The sequence below is a fragment of the Drosophila novamexicana genome, unplaced genomic scaffold (genome assembly GCF_003285875.2).
Source record: "Drosophila novamexicana strain 15010-1031.04,08,12 unplaced genomic scaffold, DnovRS2.1 tig00000072-arrow-arrow-pilon, whole genome shotgun sequence".
NCBI classification, from domain to species: Eukaryota; Metazoa; Arthropoda; class Insecta; order Diptera; family Drosophilidae; genus Drosophila; species Drosophila novamexicana.
The window spans coordinates 530,560-556,292 of NW_020824771.1; the positions used below are offsets into that span (position 1 = coordinate 530,560).

The 25,733-nt window shown below is 39.1% G+C and overlaps 1 protein-coding gene across 6 annotated transcripts in view; it reads left to right on the forward strand.

Annotated features, from left to right (window-relative positions):
- The window catches only part of LOC115771400 (calcium-transporting ATPase type 2C member 1), a 55,401-nt gene extending 30,353 nt beyond the window's left edge, over positions 1-25,048 (forward strand). For 3 of the 6 annotated variants that reach the window (XM_030717091.1, XM_030717090.1, XM_030717094.1), the window contains 3 exons: positions 13,625-15,338; positions 22,702-23,017; positions 23,179-24,237. In XM_030717091.1, coding sequence (XP_030572951.1) covers positions 13,625-15,338; positions 22,702-23,017; positions 23,179-23,878 — 2,730 coding nt within the window. In that variant the 3' untranslated portion in view covers positions 23,879-24,237. Of the gene's footprint in view, positions 1-8,275; positions 8,367-9,286; positions 9,462-13,624; positions 15,339-22,701; positions 23,018-23,178; positions 24,857-24,877 lie in introns of those variants that run through there. The other 3 variants (XM_030717095.1, XR_004018937.1, XM_030717092.1) reach the window with 3 other exon arrangements.
- Positions 25,049-25,733: the final 685 nt, after the last annotated feature.

Consider the following 25,733-nt stretch of genomic DNA (forward strand, 5'->3'; position numbering starts at 1 on the left):
GTACAGCCAAAGAAAGCTAATAACAAACCTGGCATGTGAGAGAAGTTCGCAATGTTACAATTTAATATTTTCATTGTAAGCTTTGGTGTTTTATTAAACAAAGATTAATTCAACAATTAGATGAGTCTTATATTTTAGTTCTTTAAGGGAGCTTTATCTTGGCCAATTGATACAATTTAACCTGCCTTAAGCTTCTATATCCTTTGAAAGCTTATTCTAATGTATATAAGTTTTTTGCCCAAAGTTGCATTTCTTTAAATGCTTTAGGATATTAAGTTCAACTGCTATGTTTTTCAATATATTTCTGTACGGATTTTCTTAATATTTTATAAATTCCATTCGTTTAATATAATAATCATAAATCATAATATACATTTTATTGTGCATTCGGCTTAAGCTTAAATGTGCTTTAAAAGCTTTTTAAAAGCTAAAACGAAAGTTTGTGGAACTGTTATAAGCTAGAAAGCTTTAATGTAGTTTCGACGACCAACATACGTTGGATTCTTAAGAAGCAGGCAAGCTATAATGTGCTTTTAACGTTTAACATGTATTTTAAGCTGATGTCTAAGATTGAATTGTTCACTTGCTAGCTGATAAAATGTACTTTAAGAACATTATGCTACTTATACCTAGCTGGTTGCCACGCGGCGTATGCGCAATATCATATTATGCAGTTATCTAGTTTAGCTCTTCCAATGTATATTTTATATTATTTTAAGAACAGCAAGCATAGCACGAAGCATGTTCGTTCGCCTTACGCTTTGTATGCACTGCGTGTTGTTTTCTATGCACTCACTTTACACCCCAGACAGGCATCGTCTGCTGTCCGACTTGCAGCCATTTTTATCTCGTTGCGGCTCTCGAGTGTCAAAGTGAGTTTAACCCCACGCAATTCCCCTCGCAACGCGCCATCGACTCGGGCTGGAGGCGTTGCAAACTATTATAATGGTCCTGACTGCCTTGTCCCGGCGCAGGCTGGAGCTACAGCAACGCCAACTTTGTGATTTCTTTTATTTCTTTCTTGCTACATAAAGTGTTGTATAGAAATTTGTTTTACAGCGCCCTGCCATATCTGCTCCATGCAACAGCCTCCACATGACGGCAACGGCGACAACAACAGCGTCGCATATTGCAAATATTTGAGGCATTCAAGATTTATTCGTTTCCATTACTCGGCGGGGCTGGGCGACTGTATCTAGTGACTGGTGCGTCTAGTACTCGGATTCACATCCACTTAGTGAGATGCATTGTGCTATTTCAGCTCCCCTTCTTCAATCCCCACGCTAGTCTGGGGTGGCATCAGCGGAAAATCCATATGTAAATACAATCCATTGCAATCCATTATTGTTTCTCGTTTTACGTTGCTCCCAGTATGTTTGCCTTTCGATGGGATAGCTTGTTCAGCTTTAAAAGGCGTATTGTTACCCACTAAAATCTTTAAACGGAAACCCAGACAAGTGTAATTATGACATTGTGCATGGTGGTGCTTATAATTGAAGGTCTGCCACAAAGGAAGCAAACCGAAACTAGCAAAGGGCAAGAAAACTAAGTGGGAATTAATGTTGTCTGCCGAAAAACGCAGCTAATTGGTGTCTATTTAGCTGGAAATGCTTGATGAGATTTCAACGGATGAAAAGAGCGTATAGTAAGCTGTGTTTACTCAGGGACACTTAAGTACATGAGAATTGCAGAGAAAGGATTTTGTGTAATGCTCAGGGGACACTTAAGTACATGAGAATTGCATAGAAAGGCGATTATTTAAGTTTGAAAAGTCCTTAGAATTCATTTACCTAAAGAATTTACTGGGCTTGGCTCTGCTTTATGTATAGTATCCGTAGTGGGTGCACTTTAATGCAACTGAATTCTTAAATGGTAACCTAACCTCACTATTTGACTCCCATTACGCCACAGCGTCGAGTGAAAAGTGTCGTAAAACAAAGCAAAATTCACAAATTTATTATTCCTGCATAAAGTGCAACCGAAAGGTAGTCGAAAAACAAACAAATGGGTTGCAAAGAATGGCAACACTTAAAAGAGTGCAGGCCCCCAACAGAAGGGAAGTTGCATGTAATTGCCCCGGCAGTTGGGAGCAGCCCGCATTTTAAGGGATTTTTGTTTTGGGGCAACAAAGCGGCGCATTTTCGCCTGCACACACACAATTAAGCCAGGCAGGCAGCATACTTTATATATATATATATGCACATACATACATATATTCTAGCTACTACATACATAAAATTCAACAGAGTTCCCTATTTTTTTCTTTAAGTGTACCTATTTCTCTTTTTTAAATGCAAATTTACGCGTTCCGGAAAACGGAACAAAAGAAAAGTTGGCAGATATTCAAAAAGAATTTAAGGTTTATTGTGTTAAATAAATTTCTTAGATTCATAAATAAATAATCTGTACTCTTGCATTTTTCTTACTTGTTCTTTTTCTTAAACATAAATTAACTGAAAATAGTATACATAATCAGACAATTTTTTATAGTATCAACAGCTAATTATTAAACTCTAAAGACATTGATAACAAGTAGGTTTTATTACAATTTCGGTCCCTTTCGATTCCTTTTCTGTTTCTGTCTGTTAAAACTTGTAGGTTTTATGGAACGTTTTAATCGTAACCCCTTGAATGTGGCCAAAATGCAGGCTTCTTTCATGCATGAAAATCTGGCAACTGTTTGTGCGGGATTGGTTAGCAAATCAAATGGTTGTATTTGTTTGCCTTGTTTGCCTGTGAGTTGCGATTGGGATTGATTTCAGAGCCAAAGACCGAAAGCTGCCTGCAGGCATTTAGCAATGCATCCACGTCAAGCCCCACGTTAAGCTTAGTGCCTACTCCAATGTCGAAAAGAAGGCCTGCTGTTGGCTTAAGCCTCTTGGCTTCAGCTCTAACTCGAGTTGCATTTAATAGCGCAGAAAATGTGCAAATTACCAAAATGCCATAGTACTCAACTTGTGTTCGGGGCACTTTATGCGCTGCCCTAAACGCTTTGGCTCGGCTACTTCAAAAACCCCTCAGCTGCCATGAACTGGGTGTGAAGTGCAATCAGCTTAACAGAGCTGTAGTTTATGCCTAAGAAGAAGTATTTTAATAATAGAAATTTAAATGACCAAAAGTATATTTAACTAAACGGTCAAGTTCTGGATAAAATCATATCATATACAAATGATGTTACAAATAATCCTATTTGTAAGAAAATATAATATGCATTGACTGGGTTCCCTTTTCCCTTTTGCTTTCATTGAATACCTTCGATGCCTAATGTCTGATCTTTATGAAATGTTCAGATCTTACAAATGGCTTCCAAATGTTTAAAAGAGTAGGGCTCTTCTTCAGGCCAGAGTTATCTAAAAAGTGTTCCTTATCTGTATATACTATACGAGAATCTACTTAAACATCGAATTACGTTCTAAAACCCTCATGATCAAATCGATATGTAACGATTTCATGGAAGTACTTACTTATAGTTTGCCAGTTCGAATCCCTCACACATATGAACGGATAGAGGGCTGGTTTTTAGCTGGTTTTCCTGATCAAGAATATATATACTGTAGAATTTGATAATTTCACAAGGCAAAACTGCGTGTTCTATGAGAAACTAACTCATAATTTAATGTTGTTCGGATTAAAATCTATGATAAGCTTATGATTTATTCGCGGAACCGCCATAATACAATTTGTCTTCGGTTCTTTATCTTATAAGTCTCTCCCTTCATCAAGTGGAAACGCATTTCCCATTTACATATATATCTAGATAGCAGCGAGTCGTTGTTTGATATCTCTTTAACAAGACTATTTGCTCATCATTAGCGGTTGCCCCCTCCGCTCAGCGTTTGATGTATTTCTATTGAATGCCAAATAATTTTTCGCACATTTTTTACACGCTTCTCCCACACTTTTCATTTGATTTTCCATTTTTGCATTTTCTTGTGCATTTCCGTTAAGCTCGTTAGACAGCTGCCTGCTTGAAATTTGCGTAGTTTGGGCCACGGCTGATGCCGTTTGGCTCCTCGGGCGATTCAACGATTTTTCAGCTTTTACACGACATTTGCTACGCAAACAAAATAAACTGGTTGCCATGGAAACCAGGGATCCTGTCCGCATTTGGGGCGAGAATAATGGGCGCACTTGTTCGCCATTTGTTATGCAGAGGGGGTACGTAGAGTGTGGGGGGCGGTTCAGCTCTTGACCATTAAGTAACGCATAGCACGGACCCCGGGTTTGCGTTTGGGGTTAAAGTGCACGTTGGCTTTTGGGCGTTGTGAACGATTGCATTCGGATGATGTATGCGTCTCGTCTAGCAGCCATTTTTTAGTCTTATTTTTTTTAGTTATTTCGTTGGTTTAGTGGCTAAAAATGCGATTTGATGCGTTCACTCGATAACAAAGTTTTTGGCTCTTTAAAGAATTGCCAAGTGGCAAAAGAAAATGATTGATTTGACTTGGAATCAATTAGTCTACAGAAAAGTTAGACGTTGGGTTGAGTAAGCTTGCAGCTTAAAAACAGCTAAATTAAAGTTGAATTACATTTAACTGCCTGAAAGCTTTTATGTGCTTGATTTTCCTTCGTGCTTAACTGCCGTGCTTTAATTTGACGAAATTGGATAAATTTTTGATCTAATGAAGCTTAAAGCCAACTCTAATGTGTTCTGTCGAAACAATTAATCAGTGCTCACGTGCTTTGCGTGTTTTTGTTGGCATTATGGGAGATATGCATTCATACTTTCGAAGTGGAATATGTGGTCGGTTTAACCTGTTCACAAGACGTTCACTGATTGACCAAGAGCTCCTGCCAAATGAAATACAAATGTGCCTAATGCAACAGCTTGTGAATAGACAAATGGCTGCTGGTCATGAAATGCGTTGCCGCATAATTTGACCAGCAACGAGATGAGCTTAACAGACACACAAACAGGCAGATAGATAGACAGATAGACGGACAGGGAAGACAGCCAAGAGACTAGCTGAAATTGAATCGAATTGCACAACAAACGACGCTTATGGCTCGTTGAAGTGTCAACGGAAGCATTGAAGTGTGATTTTTGGGTTTGAAAATCAAATTTCAGCTATGGCAAATGCCTGCTGTTAGCAGGACAATATATACCATGGCTGGCATTTTTCAGCCAGTGCAAATAAACAATTCCCATTTCGAGTGCCTGTCTGATTGCAGCTATTGAGCTAGAAAATGCCTGACAACTGTCAACACAGCTGCATGCCTCAGACCAGCCAATTGTGTCTGTTTGATTGTGGGCGGATTCAGCCGTGTCTTTTCCTATCCTTTAACAAACAAAAGATCCGTTAGATTTCAGTACTCATTATGACCATAAAATAAGTATGCCAATTAGACGCCAGCTAAGTTGCAATTTGTGTGTCGACGTCCCACACAAAAGTAATCCCGTTGCCAAGGCACAACATTTTTAAGCAGTTCCCTGAAGGCGCTGTCGACAGATGTCTCCAGGCAACCAGCCATCCAATCAAGCAGGTCCACCTGCAATTTCTTACTGTGGTTGAGAAGTAAAAGATGCTTACGACCTTCTTAAACTAGAATTATAATAAATAGAAATATAAAATATTTTTTTGATATTCTTTTTATTTAAAATTTTTATTATTTTCCTTTTAAACACATGGCTTAAATATTTATTCAAAGTTGTATTATTTTTTATATTTTAGACATGCACATACAAGAAATTGAAATATTCATATTTCAATATTATGCTTCTTTAACTTTTTTGTCCTTTGTTAGTTGTTCATTCTCAATTGGTTAGTTAAAATGCGATATTTTTGCTACATTATTTTCCTTTGATAATATTTTACCAAGTCCCTAAATTTACCGACTTTTCAGCTTTGTTATTTTTGTGCATGGACTGTATCATTTACCACGGTGCTTTGTTGGGGTAATTGATGCCGGAAATTGTTGCAACTATGCTCAAAAGCGTCTTTTGGCGGACCCCAAAATGGTTGCAACTTTTCGCAAGACAACTTTTGTGCAAGCGACGCCCACCTGCTGCCCCATACTTAGCCCTTCCCCGAACTCCTTTGGTAACCTGCAGGATCTCTAGTAAACGACGTAAATTAATAACGACTCGCAAAGAAGCGCCAACAGTTTGCGGCAACTGCCTTTGACCTCACAATGCTGCCTTATTATTGTCTCTGTATTTAAGAGAAAGATAGAGAGATAGAGAGGAAGAGGAAGAGAGAGAGTTGAGAATTGCCCCTGGTGTGCAACAATTGTGGAGTTGTGGAACAACTCACACAATCGTCCGTCAAGACAGCATCATTAGTCAAAGTTGTTTTCCGCCCAGCAAAAAGAAAAGTGCCTCATGAAAAGCTTAACGGGAAATGAAAAGGTAGAGCCAAAACGAAAAGAAATAATACAAACTCTCTTTAAATGTGGCAGGCAGTTGAGTTTATCTGTGTTGAGTGTCCTGAAGTACGCAAGTTGATTAGCATGATTAAAATTTTCCTAATTATTTGCGTACTCAAAGAAACACGACACAGCCACAAAACTTTTTGTGTCGGGAAAAAGTGCTTGCAGCATTAATCAACAGGTGTTGCCTTTTTGCTACAGTTGCCAAGGGATACAAAAAAAAGAGCCCTACTAATGAGCTGTCTTTAGTTTTAAGGCAATAGGCAAGAAAGAAGACCCAAGTCTTCAAGATTCACTTTTGTTATCGTCTTTAGCTAATTGGATATCCATGTACACCTTCTAAATGATGTTACACAAATATCAAGTGCGCATTATTTGCAATTATTGTATTGTTATAGTGCAAAAAACTGAACATCGTAATACCACTCTGATACAAATCTATAACACATGATTAATGCTGTCTAATGTTCCCAATTTGCATGCTAATTAGAATGCCATATTGAACAATAAGAAACATCGGTTGACAAGCCAAGAGAAGTCATTTTTACGAATAGAGCAATTAGATAGGGCTAAGCAATTGTAATCAAAACAAGTAATAATTTAGCATACACCGAGTTACACCCGCGTGTAAATATGTATACAACTTCCGATTGCCGTTGAATCACATCACGATCCCATTTTATTATCACTCGAACTTGACCCATACTCAGGCTAGCTCAAACAAACAATATGTTCCAATAGGATTACTGAGCGTCGTGCCTCTATGCTTGTGATCTTTTCAATGAACATATCCGCTCTCTCTGTTGCTCGCTCTCTCTCTCTCTCTCTTTTGCTTAATTCTTGTTGCTTTCATTTTTCTTTGCTGGATTTGCTCAGCATTCTTTGAGTGGCAATCTATTGCTACACTCTCTTTCAGATTCAAGTTATGTTACCTGCTAAAATGAAACCTGCATTTGCCTTGATACAGTGGTACATTTCGTTAAATGTGCAACATTTTGGGAAATGCTATATTTATTTATTTATAATAACTAAAAATTTAATTGAATTTAATATAAACATTTCCATCTATATTTATGTGTTGTTCATATTAAAAAAGCTTTTACATAGAAATTACAATTGGCCGCATTCTCATATCGTTTGCAAATTCAAATTATTCTGTGCGAGTATTTTTTAAGCTCTCTGCGCTCACTTTATTTGCGCGCGTTCTTCTTACTGCCACGTTCGCTCACAAGCTAGCTGCCTCTCTATCTCTGTCGCTCTCATGCTCCAGCTGCTGCGCTCTTTACAGGTCAGCTTGGCCGACTCAGTTCGCTGTTTGCCGCCGTTGTGTATTGTACACGTCGCCTTCATTGTCTTATAATTCATAATTAAAAATTTTTATTCTGCTTAGTGTAAAATAATAAACAATAAGAAAAAAAGCAGTTAAATATAAGCAAACCCAGGAAAGTGCAAAACAAATCGAATTGAAACAAAAGGCAATTGAATTCCAAGTGCTTCAAGTGGCATTTCGTATTCCATTTGTCGCGTGAGTAAAACCGACAATGTCTCACGCGCTCTCTTTCTCCCTCTCTCAGACTCTGTCTGTGTGTGTGTCTGTTTGTATTTGTGTGTGTAGCTGGCTGCCTGGCCGCTCTTTTGGTTGTTTTTGTGCCGCTTTTTTTGTTGTTCCGCTTGTCCATGATTGTCGCTCATTTATCCGTCTATTTCTACCTGTCAATGTACATACTCACAAACATATGCACACGTCTATCTCCCAGCCATTTATCAAAAATATGTACTCCCATCAGAGAAATCATCAATTCAATTTTGTAGCAGCGTTTTATCGCTTTGTTGTTTGACAATAGGAAATTGTCTGTTTAGTCGTGTTCGGAGCTTCTCAATCGCAACGCCGGCAAAGCTCCCGAAAATCATAAAAAATCAGCATAAGATCATAAAAAGTGTCCACTCCTGTGCCAAGTGAACAAACTCGTTGCTCGTCAACCGTATATGTATATCAAGTAAAAGTGTTCCACGCATTTCAAAACAACAGAAAAACAAATAAACGCCGTACCCTGGCTCAGTGCTTCAATTCCCTGCCTCAGTCCGCACACAACGGCCACGTTATCGTTTTTCTACCAAATACTTCAAGCAAAGAGCAAAACATTCGCACAATTCTTCAGAAACTTGACGTCACTAAAAGACATTCATACACATACAAGCATAAATACCTTCAATACTTGTGTATGCTTTAGTGAACATGTGTGAGTGTGTCTGCAATTGGCATGCCAATGCATGGCAGTGATCGCTCCAATTGGATTCTGTTTTTTGTCTTATTGGCAACGTTCTTCGTGGCATATTCCGATTCAGCCGTACAACAACAGTTTGTTTATTTCGCTGTCCGCTTTGTTATTGAAGTGAAATTCTTAACTCGAAATGAATAATCAATTCCATCGTTGCTTATAAATATCTATGCACGTAGCTTCATAAAGAGCTGTCAATGACCCACGTCGCCTGATTAATATATTCAATATACCTTTTTTTTTTGATCTATTTTTATTTTTGCTTGGATGATGACCTGATAAGAAATGATCTATAAAACAATTTGAGCCAATGCTATGTATGCTTAAATATTTATCGCAAGCGATGCTAATTAACGTTAACTTCATACGAAATCCCATTAGCAAAACTAGCCAAGACTTTATTTATATTCAAATTTTATTTTATTAAACATCACTCCGGGAACTTGCTTATCAATACCAATTACGTTAAATGGAACATCAAAACCTATTCTTAGCATTGTTTCCAAAGAATCGTACTTCATACTTCATATAAAAGTACTAGAAAAAATATATATGCACTCCTACGATATTATTCATGTTCGCAAAGCTCTCACAATTAAGGAAATAAAATTGATTATAATAAGAACTAACCTCGACAGGCCCCTGCTGGACTCCTAGTACACTGCAAAGTTTTGATTAGCGTGCTATTTTGTGTCGTCTACCTTTGTTAAATGTCGAGCGAGTGGGTCCGGAGCCCGCACTAATGATAAGAATTCATCCCATCGACGTCATCGTCTTTGCTCTATCAAAATGATAGTCATCAATACGTCTGATGTAAGTGGCATTTATGATTGTTATTGGTTGTGGGTATGCTTCATTATATACTCGACTTTCGTTATACCCTGTACACAATTTAATTTGTTGGCGTGTTCTTATGTCCTTGTGTTCATCTGTATCGATTTCATTCTCTTATATCGATAGATGTTTCATAATCAAATTTGCATGCCTGTCAGCGCAGCAATTCACAGCTGGTACAGAGTATCAACTAGTCGAGCACTCTCGGCTAGAGCAACTATTTTTGTATTTTTGTTTTTGGTTTGATGTGGTTATGGTGCGTGATTTCTCCTACTCAAGTGGTGTCGGTATCAATGCAAGAATATGTATATATTTTTAGAGCTTTACTTGCAGGAGCTTAGAACGATGCTTAGAACAAGGCGTGCGATAAGCATATACATTGACGATGATCAGGTATAAAAAAATATATCTGCTTTGAAATGATCAAGCATTTTGTGAACGTCCCGTTATAAGTACATAAGGTTTTTTTTTTTGGCGTGGGGAACCACTCGAAATTATCGGACCCTCCGATCAGCCCAGCCTCACACGTGTTGTAGTCTGTGTTTGCATTCGCCTTTTTGGCTTCAATTACGAATCATTATAGTTTTGCATTGCTAATCAGCTCAATTAATCATTAGGGCCCCCGACATGAAAGTACTGAAAAATAATAAGTAGTAAATAGTTGTATGATAATGTGAAATTTATGTGCAAGTAGCTGGTTTTTGAGATCGGAACCGCCTGGTACGGATTTTCTTGGAATGTGCTTATGTCAAGCTTAAGATTTACGTGCAGAGTATAAAAAACCGGCTGGTGCTAATGAAATGTTTAATATTAATTAACTTAATGCCATTATCTTATGCAATTACAAATATAATGTGTTGTGTTAAGGGACAGATCATGCAAATATACTCATTCAGGATTCTTGTTGCACGTGTGCAATAAAAAGTTGATTTAGAATCGCGACAGAAGTTTTTACTTCTTGCTGCTTATAATGGCAACAACTAATTAGTTTTTTGTTTAACATGGCAAACACTTTTAAAATAGCTCAATTCTGGCTAAAACGTTTTAAAGCTCGACAAAGCCGCAACTAGATACATATTTGACTTTTGAGCTACGCAAAACTAGACAACTTTTAGTTATTTTTTGAAACCATTTTTTTTTTGTCGTGTTTGACGGCTGAGTACACAAAGCAACTATGGCAACAGGGGGTCAGGTGGGGTTTAGGGGGAAAGTGGTTGCTGTCAAAACACCAAAGTTCAATGTAGGCCAGCACAAGAGTATTGTGAACAAATAATACAAAAAAATATAGCGCAGTCACAAGACAAAAGCAACCGCTTTTTTTACAGTGCAGAAATAATTGAATAAAGGTAGAAACGCAGTTTATGACAGTAAAACTGTCGCGGGGCAAGGGTAGACATAACATTTTTTAATAACCAATATGCAGCTTGTGCCTAGAGTATGCAAAGAGAAAAGTTTTCTCATTCATCAGACAATTTGTAAAAAACGATACTCGCCGCAAACACTTCTCTAACAGAAAAGTTTATGGTATATAAAAATAGAATATTTTTAACATGAAAGATTTTGCTTTATGAGCTGGTAGATATTGTAGTTCGAGGTTTATCATACAACAATTAAGTGAAGAATGTCGGATAGTTCATGAAATGCTCTAATGCATAACAAGATAAGATAGAGTACCATTTTGTAGGGTATCACAAACACATGATACAACGCGAAATAGGCAAACTCTGCAGACCAAACACGCTCTTTTATGTTGATATTGGGCTTGGGGCTGTGTCTGGCTGCCGTCGATGCTATTTTAATTTGAAGTAGCCATCGGGCAAACAATCTGATGTGGCACTTGACTTGTTGATGGGGGCTTGGGGGCTGACAACAAATCTGGCAAAAACGGCAGCTAAATTCGCATAAAACTGCGAATTTAATTTCGCAATTAGCTGTCTAAAATATTACAATTGCCAGCGTACTTTAAAACCCGGTTAAAAAACAGACAATTCAAAAGCAGAACAATTCACAAAATTAAATAAATATAGTCGATACAGTCGAGCTTCGCTAAAACAAACAATGAATATTCCATATATTTCATTGTATATTTTCAAAGCATTTTCAATAACTCTATGTCAATTTTATTTATTTATTTACACTTTGACAATTGCGCTTGATTTGTGAATGATTCTCTATAGCGTGCCTTGCCTGTATGTGCATGCACAGTATTTAATTTGCAACCGCAGCGCAGTTTATACGTTTAAATGATGCATGAAGCCTAAATAAACCAAACCGATTATAACTTCCACTGGCGCAACTGCATCTGTGATAGTTCTATGCACACACTTGCAAAGGGTATTAGGACTTTTCTATGACATGTGAAGCTTATTTAAAATGACAGCTTTAACGATTTCCAAACTTGCATGCATATACCTTCGAGCAGTCCGACATGTCGAGTCAATAATCATGTCATTCTTGATTGAAATCTAGCTGTCTTTAATCCTCAGTATCTCAGGCTTCTTGCTTCTCTTGCTGCATGTCTTAGATATGCATATGATTTGTTGTTGGAGAAGTTAACTTATTCGATACGCATTCAATGCAAGGGTATGTTACACTTGTCATAAGGCAGACACTTGCTTCTATTTGATTTGGTTTTGTTCATTTAAATGAAATCATGAAAATTCTCCATTGCATAACATGAAGTAGTGTAATTTACGCTCGCCCGCTTTATTTGTTACCCATTTGTTTGCATTTTAGTCGGAATTATCGAAAATTGCATTTAATTAAAACGCGCACAGCATAGTTTTCATAATGAAATGCCTTTGCACTGAATGCTTAAATGCTTTACCTTGGGTCTCTGTCTGACATTTTCGACTGCAGTCCAAATGTCTATTGGCCAGAGTTAAATGCCAGTGGGCGAATAATGGTAGGTTTGTAAATTTGGCAGAATTCGGGGTAACCTCTTGATATTCAGAGTAATATCTCGCTAGCATGGTAGATACTCAAGCTATGAATTACTAGTTGGAGAACAAGTTGGAATTCCCAATGAGTAGCATGTTATTGTGCGTTCGCAACAGTGGGGCAATAAAAAGTAAACAAAATACGGGACTACTCCAAATTAAAACCAAACCCCAAGCTGGAGATTCGAAAAACTTCCAACTCAAATGCATATCACATTGGCCGCACAGAATTTACGACCTGTTCATTCTCTCACACACGCACGCACACACACACACACTCGCAATTTGAATTTATTTTGCATGAATGCAGCCCAGACACAACTTCCCAAAGCCCAACCACCCCCCAGAAAAGGGAGCGAGATCTATAAAAAAATATGAAAAAGAAAAAAATAAGTTAAAATAAGAAACGTTTTTAATGCCAGGAAGTCACGTATTCAGCCATTTGCTTGTCGAAATCACGAATGGGTGGCAACTCTGGCTGACGGTTGACTCCCCCGCCAGCTGGACATGACAGAGGCAGACCGGGTGCACATAACAAAAGTTGACAATTAAGGAGGCGAGGGTAGAGCTCATGTGGCAAGAGTTTAGGTGTGGACATTGTCTGCTTGTCGGTCTGGCTTTGTGCAACAACATGAATGATTACAAACTTGTTGGCGAGTGTAAATTAGCTGCAAGTGGTGAACGGGTTGCTATGGCAAAATGTGCTGTTGTCAAGGAATTCCTCTTGCGGTCAAAAGGAACATGAAATGGAACTGGAAAATCAATAAAGTTTTTGGCCAAAGTTAATGGAAAACTTTATATCTGGATTCATTCAGAATAGCCCATGACTTATGAGTGCGTACATAATGAAAGTTTGAATTCACAATCAAACAAGAAATAGTAGGAGCAATGTGCTAGGAAAAATATGGAAATAGTGACCGCGAAGAGCTACCGGAGATCGCCATCAGTTTAGCAAAAAAAAAAAGAAGAAGAACTTTTTGAGAAACATCTGACTAAGATCAGCTTACTATAATATTTACTTCTTATTCATTATATAGGTATAAATATTATTCTGCTTAGGCATATCTCCATTGGGAAGATCTATTATATAATTTTCTATCTATCATCTATCATTCAATATCTAATAGAGAGTGTCTTCCGACACATTTTCCTTGAAAGTGAATGCTGTAAGTTAATTGGAGACTTTTCTTGGCTTTCCCACAGACGGGTCTAACCCTAACACCCGAAATGCTGCTCTCCACCTCCGAGTCATCGACGCACAGCGCCTCTGAGGTAGCCGGACGCTTGCAGGTCGATGTGCGGACCGGCTTGAAATGGACAGAGGCCAAATATCGCGCCAAGATCATCGGCCACAATGAGCTCAATGTCATCGAGGAGGATCCGACTTGGAAGAAGTACATCGAGCAGTTTAGGAATCCACTAATCCTACTGCTGCTTGGCTCCGCTCTCGTCTCGGTGATCATGAAACAGTTTGACGATGCCGTCAGCATAACCATAGCCATTCTCATTGTGGTTACGGTCGCCTTCATCCAGGAGTATCGTTCCGAGAAGAGCCTGGAGGAGCTGAAGAAGCTGGTGCCGCCAGAGTGCCATTGCCTGCGTGAGGGACGCCTCGATACGTTCCTCGCACGCGAACTGGTGCCCGGCGATGTGGTCTATCTCAATGTGGGCGACCGTGTGCCCGCCGATGTGCGTCTGTTTGAGGCAGTCGATCTCTCCATTGACGAGAGCAGTTTTACCGGCGAGACGGAGCCGGCACGCAAGATCACCGACGTGCTGCTAAACAATACGAACGTCAAGGACCACAGTAACATGAAGAATATCGCTTTTATGGGCACCCTGGTCCGCTGTGGCAATGGCAAGGGCATTGTGGTCAGCACGGGCGAGCGTAGCGAATTTGGTGAGGTCTTCAAGATGATGCAGGCCGAGGAGGCGCCCAAGACGCCGCTGCAAAAGTCGATGGACATACTAGGCGCCCAGCTGAGCTTCTACTCCTTTCTCATTATTGGCGTCATCATGCTGCTCGGCTGGCTACAGGGCAAACCTCTCTCGGAGATGTTCAACATCAGTGTCTCGTTGGCTGTTGCCGCCATACCCGAGGGTCTGCCTATTGTGGTGACTGTCACCCTGGCACTGGGCGTCATGCGCATGGCCAAACGCAACGCGATTGTCAAGAAGCTGCCCACCGTGGAGACATTGGGCTGTGTCAATGTCATATGCTCCGACAAGACCGGCACTCTGACCAAAAACGAAATGACGGCCACAATTATTATTACCTCCGACGGGTACATGGCGGACGTGACTGGTGCCGGCTATAATGACCAGGGGGAGATACACATTCGTCACTGCAACAACGTGGAAATGGCCAAGACGAACATCACAAATCTCTTGGAGATTGGCGCCGTTTGCAACAATGCCTACATACAGAATGGCACGCTCCTCGGACAGCCGACAGAGGGTGCTCTCGTTGCCGTTGCCATGAAGAATGGCATGTATGCCACGGCCGAGAACTATGTGCGCATCCAGGAGTATCCCTTCAGCTCGGAGCAAAAGATGATGGCCGTCAAGTGCATACACAAATACAACAACAACAAGGAGGAAATCTTCTTTGCCAAGGGCGCCCTCGAAATGCTGCTACCCCAGTGCACCAAATATCAATTTGGCACCCAAACCGTGCCCCTCACCAAGCAGAACGAGGCTGAGTTTCTGGCCGAGGCCTATGAAATTGGACGCAAAGGCTTGCGCGTGCTGGCCCTGGCCAAAGGCAGATCCATGCAGGACTTGATCTATTGCGGCCTGGTCGGCATCACCGATCCGCCGCGACCCCTCGTCAGGGAGTCCATTGAGATGCTGATGCAGAGCGGCGTTCGTGTCAAGATGGTCACTGGCGATGCCCAGGAGACGGCAATGGCTATTGGTAAGTTTTTTGAAAATTATTAAGGTTCGATTTAATGGTAACATCTGGGTCTGGTTCAAACCCTGTTAGTTGCCTTGCTTTAAACACATTTCAATATGGATAAATATCAGGCATATGTATCAAATTTAAAGACAGCTTATTCGCTTCGCTTTCATCTTATCAATTAGCTGAAAAGTCAAATGATTTTCCCATTGAAGTTTCCCATTCGTCTTTCGATCAGCGGCACATCTGTTAAATCCAGTTAAAAAACGTTTGTCTCAGCTGGTTTGGGCCGATAACTTTATTGCCTAATTCAATTCAAATGGCAAACAAGCCAAACAAATATCTTGGTCTGAGCTGACAAATTTACTTTCTTTTTGGCATGATCTTAACTCAAAACTCAATTAAAAGCTCTTTAGCATATGCTCATGTTAGCCACAAATTGTTGGCTTTAACCTAAGTGCCAGCGAGCCCAAAACTATGCAAATAAATTTGTCAACGCTGCGTAATTAAAAGTGGCAGCCCGGCACGCCCACAAGTGCCCCCTCTCTGCTTAAATCACCACAATTTATGCCCGGCACTAAAATGTTTTCAAGACTGGACTATGATGTAGTATGTGTGCTTGTGTATCTATGTTGTGGGGCTGGCACTCAGAAGTCAAGGGTTAAGGGCGTGAGCCACATACAATGGCAGCCAGCCTGTTCTGCCGGACAGCCTAAAAGTATGCAAACAGAATTAATTAACCATGTCAGTAGAAGTTGCTGAAAGTTTCCAGCCCTCAGCTCTCATCTTGCAGCTCTCAGTTAGCCTCAAGTCGAGTTGCACTTTAAGTTTTTAGTTTAGTTTAGCTGCACTTGGATGCAAGTTGGACTCGCCCATTCCCGGAGGAGCGTGTGTGACAACTGTACTTGAAAGTCTCCATGTAGCCCAGTGTAACTTTCAAGTTTGCAAGCGAAATTTTGCTGCGAAACTTGCATAAAATTTGCTGGCAAAGTGCAAAGTGCCTTCCTAAGCTGATGACAACTGGAATGCACTTTGAGCCCAACTTTTTCATTAACTACAAAGAACTTATGTTTAACCATATATAAGTGCCTAAATAGAAGCCGCCAACGTCTCGTTTGAGGCGTGCAACGAAAAATTCACCAAGCTCAAGGAATGTACACTGCCAGAAAAAAGTAATTCTAAATACAAATATATAAGATTTAATATGATAACAGAAGAATATAATTCTTGGCATTTCGAAAGTGTTCTTAAAACAAAACAAATGTTTACTCATATCAAGATACTTAAAACTTGTTCGTATCGTATTTTTTCTGAGTGTACAGTAAAATGCGGTTAGGTGAACGCAGCAAATTGGAAAAGATACCGCACAAAGCGCGCTGAAAGCAACAAAAAATGAATCAAGAAATGAGGAAGAAAAGGGAAAAAAGGTACAGGAAGCTAGCACAGGTAGCGACATTCTCCTGCTCAGCGCTGGCTGTTGTCCTGGCGCCCGCAGGGCGAATAGAACCAGACCCACATCTAATATCCTGCCACGCACTGGGGTAGCAACAGCAGAAGCAAAAGTAGAAGTATCTGAACCATCAGCAGCCGCATCGTCAGTCGCTGAAATAATTAACTGTGGCCCAAACTCCCCGTCGTCATCGTCAGCGTCATCGCCAGGACGCATCACCATCACCATCACCATCACCATCATCGCCATCGTCATCATTTTCGTCTGCAGCAAACAGGATTTCATCAACATGGACAACAACTTTTGCTCCATTTGTAGTCCCAGCTTCACTACCTTCCGTGCAACCTCTTGCTGCACAATACCCTACGTTAAAAAAACTTCAATTCACTTTGCACCTTGTTTATATGCTTATACGACGGGTATAATGAGTTTGACAGTTTGCTTGCAACATATCTTAATATCTTCAAACTTATGAAATCGAATTAGCGTAATCTAAATACATTTTAGTGTTAGTTAACACGCTTAGGCGCAGCCAACTTAATAGGGTCCCCATCGCTAATGTATTCTCAGGCGCAGCCAACTTAATAATACGTTAAATGCTGCATATAATAGATTGCAAAAGTGAATCATCATTTGTTTATGATTACTCTTTTTAGGCCGAATATTGATATCAATAGCTCTTTATTTACCATCGATAGTTTGATAGCTTTAAAATAATTGATTTTAAATTATTTTTTTGTATATTCTACAGGGCATCTAAAATGTTTTACTTGCTTAATTTTGCTCTATCCATTTTTTTGTTGCTTGCAATTTTCCTCTTTGGAGCAGTGAATAACGGCATAATTATAGAATGCCCGTTTCATCGGGGGGAAATAACTGAATTTGATTTAAAGCCTCGAGCTGTAGACCTGCATATTGATTGAAATTTGACGTTCAAATTGCAAATGAGTTTCCGCCACTCTCCTCTCAGCGACGCTTCCCCCTTTGCCCGGCAAGTCTATCTGTTATTATAAAGACCCCAAAATCCGCTTATGGGGTATGCCCTACCTAATTGGCCACTAGCTTGGCCCCCCACGGCCTGTTGTCTAGTTACTGACCAGTTTGGCTGAACTAATCCCCAGTAATTTGTTGTGTACGTATACTCGTATGTATGACTAAGGACGATGACTGCACCCAGACAAATAGGTAGATAGATAGATAGATGATGGACAGACTGACAGGCGGACGGACGGCTTTATTGAGAGCTGGAGCAGACTTAATTGAGTTGGTGTATTTCATTTTCAATTTGGTTGCCAATTATGCTGCCTGCTTGACTGTTTTGTCGTTAGCTGCTTAAATAGAGCTGCTTCTGCTTTACGGCTAATTTAATTTGCGGAATGTTCGTCTGGCTCAGGTTTGTCCGTCTCAATGACAACCGCAAGTCGAGTGTTGAGCCATACCGCAATTGTTAAGTGTCTAAGTAATTAAACATTAATTTAAGATAAAATGTTAAAATGTTCCGTCGGTTTTCTTATTTAAAAGCGCTGCTTCCCGGTTTGAGTGCAGTAATGCAAATATCGACAGTTCTATCGATTGTGTTGCCTGTTATGTATCGATTAATATTAAAATTACTACCATTTTCTAATTCAATTTCAGACATTTTAATTATATTCACGACATTAACATCCTATAGCTTCAACTTGCAGTTCTTAAATAGTTACAAATATCGATTCTTGAATACCCGTTGTTTAATCGATTACGTCGATAAATATATCGATTTGTTTTTCGTTCTCGTCAGATTGTGAATTTTAAAACTGAAGTCGAAATCTAATCATGTTAAATCAACAACAACAACAGACTTATTCTTTCTGATTTCTACATACATTTAATTGACATTGCTTCGAATTTTGCCTTTACACAATATGAATAGGAGTTTTATATATGCAAATTCAAAGTTACTCAATTTAATTTATCGATTGTATATCGTTCAAAGAAGCATTATTGCATAAAAAAAAGCATCCTCTCGCAAAGGCTAAGCATGAGCAAATTCTAATCAATGCCACATATCCGGACTGGAGTCACGCCTTCAGATGTTGCTGATGCTGCCGATGTTATCGCAGCTGCAGCTGCTGCTTCTGAATTTCCCTCAGACTTGACACATATCCAATTAACGAAGTGCATTTGGAAATGCAGTTGTAATCCAATATGAGAGCTCTGACATGCAACCGAGGGTGTTGCACATCAATCGACGAGACGCCTGGCGCTGCTTAACAGGCCAGACTTCTGCCCAGAATGTGCCCGAGCAGAAAGCCAAACGGAAGCCGGAGATAATCTCGCATCGCTGGCCATGGCAGCAGGAAATATCATCAAGGGAGCGAGTCGAAAGTCATCAGCAGCAGCAGCAGCAGCGGCAGCGGCGTTGAAAGAATTGTCACGTATACGAAAGTCGCTTTATAAACACAAGTACAAGAGGCATGCAACAACCCAATCCCAATCCCAACCTCTCCACTCCGCTCCACAGCAACTCGTCAGTTGGCAGCTACCGATATAAATGCAAATGTCACAAACAGTTCGCTTGGGGCGCTCGACGCCCACAATTTTCCATTACCAAATGAGAACATTCCTCGCAAGTTGTTGCAAGCGCTTGTTCTTCCATTTTGCTGCTTGTTAAAGTTTCCTTTGTTTTTTGTCGTTTTTTGCTTTGATTTTATTTTGATTTTTGTGTTCATTTTCTCTATTTGTCTTTTTTTTTTTTTTGGCTGGCTGCTCAAGTGGCATGCTGCATGCGCTTGTTGCATGCAGTTTGCTTAATATTTTCATAAACTTGGCCATCGTCATTTTCATGCGCTTGCAACTTTTGGCTGTGCCGCAACCAGCAAAAACTTCTCTAATCCGCTTTTGGCCTGCGGTTTTGTTTGCTGCGACAAATTTTTGAAAAACTTTACCAACTTTTTCAGCTCTCTTCGCTCTCGTGTTGCTTTCAACTTTGTTGCATGCATTTTCCACATATTTTGGCCAGGCATTTATCAGCCATAACAAAGTTTCAAATTTGACGAATTTGTTGATGCTTTTGTCAGTGGCCTGTGTCATGTATTGAGGGCCTGTTACCAGCTGCTCGACGCCTTTTTCGATTTTATTCCCACTAATGCCTTTTTAAAGCATTTATAATGATACGAATTTGTGCACAATGGCCAAATATTTGCTATTTCGTGCACAAAGTAAATATTCTAATTAATATATATTAAAAACACCTGCAATTTACTGTTGCAAATTAATATTTAGATGTTCATAATATTACGCATATATTTATTTTGTGAACATTCTCGACTTTAAAATGCGTTGCGCCAATTTTCCAATATCATGTCGTGGCACAACATAATAATAATAATAAAAAAAAAAAAGAAACCAAATTGCAATTAAGTCTTTTTTCCAACCTTTACCGCAACGAACACGTGGACAAAAAGTTTGATGAAAAATTGTTTTTCTACTTTTTTTTCTTTTATGGTTTTGTGAAGATTGTAGCTGGGTTTAATGAATGCTCGTTTCTGGGCGTGGCAGATGTGCTGCTGTCATCAGCAGAAATTGAAAATCCATTTGAAATTGAATTTTTTTGTTCTTTCCACATACACACATATTGTTAATATTTACAGAATATGCTCAACCTGCGGTTGTTTGCCATTGATAGATTTTGCGGTCAATAGCAAACATGAATTGCACGTGAGAAAACTGCTGGCACAGGTGTGCGCTCACCTCCAACTGGCAATCGCAAATGCCAAATGGCAAATGTTATGGCTTCTAATTTAATAATAATTATTTAACGATTGCCTGAGCAATATATATTGTACATAAAAGTGTTTGCTAAACGATAGGGCTTTGAAACTTACAATGTTTAGAGAAGTTTGGATCGAGAGTTCGACTTCAAAGTGTGGGCAGATAGTTGCTGATAGTTTGTATGACTAAAAGGAAGAGAACAGCAGATCAAATCCTTTAGAATATTAATAATGAATAGTAAAATCAAAGAAATGTTAGTTGATTGTTTTTACAAATTTTAAAAACGACGCGAATCACACAAATAATTTTAACTTGCATTTTAAAAATTATTAAAATCATTCGGGCAACGCCAAGTAATTTCTTCTAGTGGAATAAGTATTGTTTATTCAAGCGATGAGTGGTAATAAAAATTGACAGAAATAAGGCAAACAAATATAAATCAGAGCAAATATTAAAAGCAATCAACATGTTCTTAATATTCAGCTTGTTTTATCGGCTGTGATATAAAGGAAGCAACAACTACTAAAATATGCGAATAAAAACTTCTTATAGGTGCTAAAATTTTTCAATTATAATAAACGAAACTCTTGCTCGACTAGCAAGATTTTGTTAAGCAAAACTTGAAAGATTTTAAAATTTATCAACTTAACTGCAGCAAATAAATATTCCACTAATTAAATAGAAAAAACTACAAATCACATTTTAAACTCTGAAATTTAAATTTGATTTAATTTACCTTGAAAATGCACTCACATTTTTATGTGCACAGGGTATGCGCATATAAAAAGGGCGCATAAAAATATTCCGAATGAATTTAATGGTTGGATGGTGAAGTAAACTATTTGCCAGAATACTTGGCTTGGGCGGACGGACTTTTGGGGTGTTCAGTGGGTGGGTGGGTGGTTGGCCTGTGTGGCCGGTCTGTGGATCGTTTGGTCCGTCGCTTGTCATAAATGGCAACCGCCAACTGCTTGGCCAACAAAATGGCGCACATTCAAGTTTTGCATTAATTTTAATTTAGAAGCGAGCACCAAAGCAAGATGAAACTGTTGATAGACATTTACGGTCAGGAGTGGAGTAGGCGGCCAAATAAAGAGGTTGCTGGATGCTGCATCGCGTCCACCTTCGCCATTTCCGGCTGCAGAATGTGGCAGCCAGAGATATCCCTCGGTAGCTGCTATGCTGCTTTTAATTGTCTCTCGCGGCGTCCTGTGCTCCGGGACGATGCCGAGGAGCCGCTGGGGATGATGAGTGTGAAGACGACGTTGAATGCGTTTTAATTACGTTCCCTTTTGCTCATTTTGCTGCACATTTTTGCCCATTGTTGTTGTTGTTGTCGTCTCTGTTGCTTGTTGTTATTTACTTCAGTGAGCTTTCGCTGAAAATTTTATACAAACAGGACAAGAGATTGTCCTCGCACTTGCCAAGACAAATACGCGGGCGCCATAATGAAAAATGGCGACGCGACTTTTGCAAAACATCCTTTTGTTGTTCTTCTTCCTCGTTGTTGTTGTTGTTGTTAATATTATTGTTGTCTGTAGCAGCTGGTGCTCCCTAGCGTACTTCATAAATGCGCTCAAGTGCAAAAACAACAGGCCAAAGGGAATCTATTGCAAATGGCAATTGGGGAATGCCTTAACTCGCAGTTTCCCTTTGAAGTTTTTCATGTTGATTCACAATTGAATTTTAGGCAACGCCCCTCACAAATTAACAATTGTTTGTGCATTGACTGCGCAGACTTCAAGTTTTCAACTTCAGCTCTTTCCCCAATCCCAACTCCAATTCCAACTCCAACTTAATTTCCAGCTTAAGTCTTTGCTTGCCTGTTGCTTTGTTTGCCTCTGTGCCAATTGCTTGGAAAATTCAATGAAAAGGGGAATCGCTTGCTTTTTATTGGCATTCAAAGAAATATCAGTTCAAGCAAGCGATTACTTGGTGGATTACGCGAAGCTTTGCTAGACATATTGCGATCCATTACCTAATTATTATATTATTATAATTTACATGCATTTGTTATGTGTATAGCTTGTATGACAAATTAATAACAATATAAGTTATATTTCTTAAATAAGCAAATTATATTTTTTTTTATTATTGACAAATTGACAAACTTAGTTATGTATCTTAACTAATCCTTTGTGGAATATCGTTTACTGACAATGCTCCAATTATCATTTGCAGCAAGTCTGATTGGCATTGATACCATACATCACCAGACTCTATCTGGCCAGGAAATGGATCAATTAAACGAGCATCAGCTCGACAAGGTGGCCAACAATGTCAGTGTGTTCTACCGTGTCTCGCCGCGCCATAAGCTCGAGATTGTTAAATCGCTGCAACGCACCGGCAACATTGTGGGCATGACAGGTGATGGTGTCAACGACGGGGTTGCCCTCAAGAAGGCGGACATTGGCATTGCCATGGGCAAGAACGGCACCGATGTGTGCAAGGAGGCGGCTGACATGATATTGGTCAATGATGACTTTCACACCATTATGTGAGTAACAAGAGAGAAAATTCATCCAAATGAATGCTTAAAGCTCCTTCATTTGTGTAAGTTTTTAAGCATGCAACTCTCGCTTTGCCTAGAAAGTATCTTTATTAACATTTTTATTCATCATGCGCCAATATTTATTAACTTTATACGCTTGCTTGCAGCGCTGCCATTGAGGAAGGCAAAGGCATCTTCTACAACATTCGGAACTTTGTGCGCTTTCAGCTGAGCACTTCGATTGCGGCATTGGCACTGATTGCCCTGGCCACGTTGATGGACATTGCCAATCCGTTGAATGCGATGCAGATACTCTGGATCAACATCATAATGGATGGTCCGCCGGCCCAGTCGCTGGGCGTAGAGCCCGTGGATCATGATGTGCTCAAGCAGAAGCCGCGCAACGTCAAACAACCGATGATCACCAAATCCGTGGTGGTCAATGTGCTGCTCAGCGCCAGCATAATTGTGCTGGGCACCTTGTGGGTGTTCCAGCGGGAGATGGCCGATGGCACGTTGGGCAAAACGAAGCGGGACACGACCATGACATTCACTTGCTTTGTGTTCTTTGACATGTTCAATGCGCTCTCCTGTCGCTCGCAGACGAAGAGCGTCTTTACCATCGGGCTGACCACCAATCGGATGTTCCTGCTGGCCGTTGCCTTCTCAATCATTGGCCAAATGCTGGTCGTTTATTTTCCACCGCTGCAAATGGTATTCCAAACAGAAGCGCTCACCGCCTACGACATACTCTTTCTGGTCACGCTTACCTCCTCTGTGCTGATCGTCTCCGAGATAAAGAAGTGGTTCGAGCGCTCCCTGGAGCGCAAAATGTACAGCACCCGGTCCGAGTTGGACTTTGTATGACAAAACGCAAGCGCTAGAGCCGAGTTGCACCCAAAAGCCGAGTAAATTAAAAAATTAACAAAAAAAATCACAAAAAAATAGCAAAACTATGCAAAAACCAAGTGAGGAGCGTGGCAGCGTGAACGGAGCAGAGAGCGAGAGCAAATCAGCGAAAAGTGTGTTTAATTTTACATTTGACTTAGTCAGCGCCAGAAAAAAACCCAACATCAAATTAGCAGCAACAAACAAAATAAATTGAAGCAAAAGGGAATTCAAAAACAACAACAACAAAACAACAAACCCAGAACCAGATAAATGATTAAACAATGGAAATTCAAATTCGTTAACATTTTGTGATCCCGACAATTCCAATCGATTTCGTATGTATATATTAGTAGCAAAATGTAATCTGGAAATTATGTGTTGTGTTTTGTGTTGCGTCTCTTTGCAGTTTTTGGCATAATTTATTATTTTTATTTTATAATTTTAAATTCTTTATTTTGTAAGTAGACAAATTTGTAGTTGTATTTCATGTTTAATTGAGTTTTAAGTTTGCGCAAATCCCATTTAAAGAATTCCTTCAACGAATTCTTTAGCAAAAAAAAAAAAAAAACAACTAATCTTTGCATATCTCAGCGCAACCGAATAATATTTCTATAATTTATAATCTCTTTTAATGTGGTCCCACTTCTTCCAAGCATATCAATATATCAAAATCTTTTCCATTTACGCGCTCTAGTAATTTAATGATTTTTGTTTTAAGGTCGTATCAAAGTGTTTAGCATTCTTAATGAATGTGTCTGCAAAACATTTTAATGTGATATTATTTTAAGCACATAAGAACGAGAAATATTTCACACATATTTAATATAAAGTTATTATTATGATTATTATTCGCTTTTAGCTCAACAGGTATTTAACATTTTTTGAAATAAATGTTTCATTCTTAAATCAAGTCAAAGACTCAACCTACCTATCTTTTCGATAACTAACCCAATTATTATTGTCTTTCGCCAACAGCAGCTCCAATCCAGCAATAATTCAAAGGCAGCTGCATTCAATTGACAAATTCCCGACAAAATGTAAAATGAAATGTGCAATAAGAGTAGCGGGGAGAACGCAAAGCGTAGCAAATGGTTTTTTAATGATTTTGTTAATTAATTTATTCGGTAATTCAGATTTGTGTACAACAACAAACAAAACTCTAGCGCGTTGACAACAACAACAACCAAAAACAAAACGAGAACAATTTTCGTAACAAACAATTTTGATCCAGAAATTTGACATTCTGTTCAATAGACAATTCAAAATATTCAAATATTTATTTCTAAAATTGCGCTCTCAATAAATATTTGTGTACTTTGAGTTATCTGAAATTAAATTCATTTATCAAATGGAATTAATATGAAATTAATAACCACAACAGTTAAAATATATTGTTAAATATAATGCCTTAGTTGCGAATATATATATATATATATATGTATTTATAAGAACCAAGTGGTATCACCAGATATTTATTTATTAACAACACAGCGAGTCGCAATTAGGTTAACAGCAACAAAAAAGCAATAAGGAAAACAATACAAATGGTTTTATTCGAATATATGTACTTATAAAAAATAGGTTCTCATTAGAGTTGAAATTCAAATTTCGTAGATTTCTTGAAACAGCAGCAAACTTTCAGTAAGCAAATATTTATTTATTGCTAAGAAATATGAAAAAAACCTAAACCATATTGAAGGTTACGTAACGAGACCTCTTACATATTCCAAAATCTAAGTGTTAAATGTTCTTTAGAGCGTCAACCAATATCATTAACATGCAATTCATATCATCACAGCTCAGCATAATCACAGAACCGATTACAATTCAT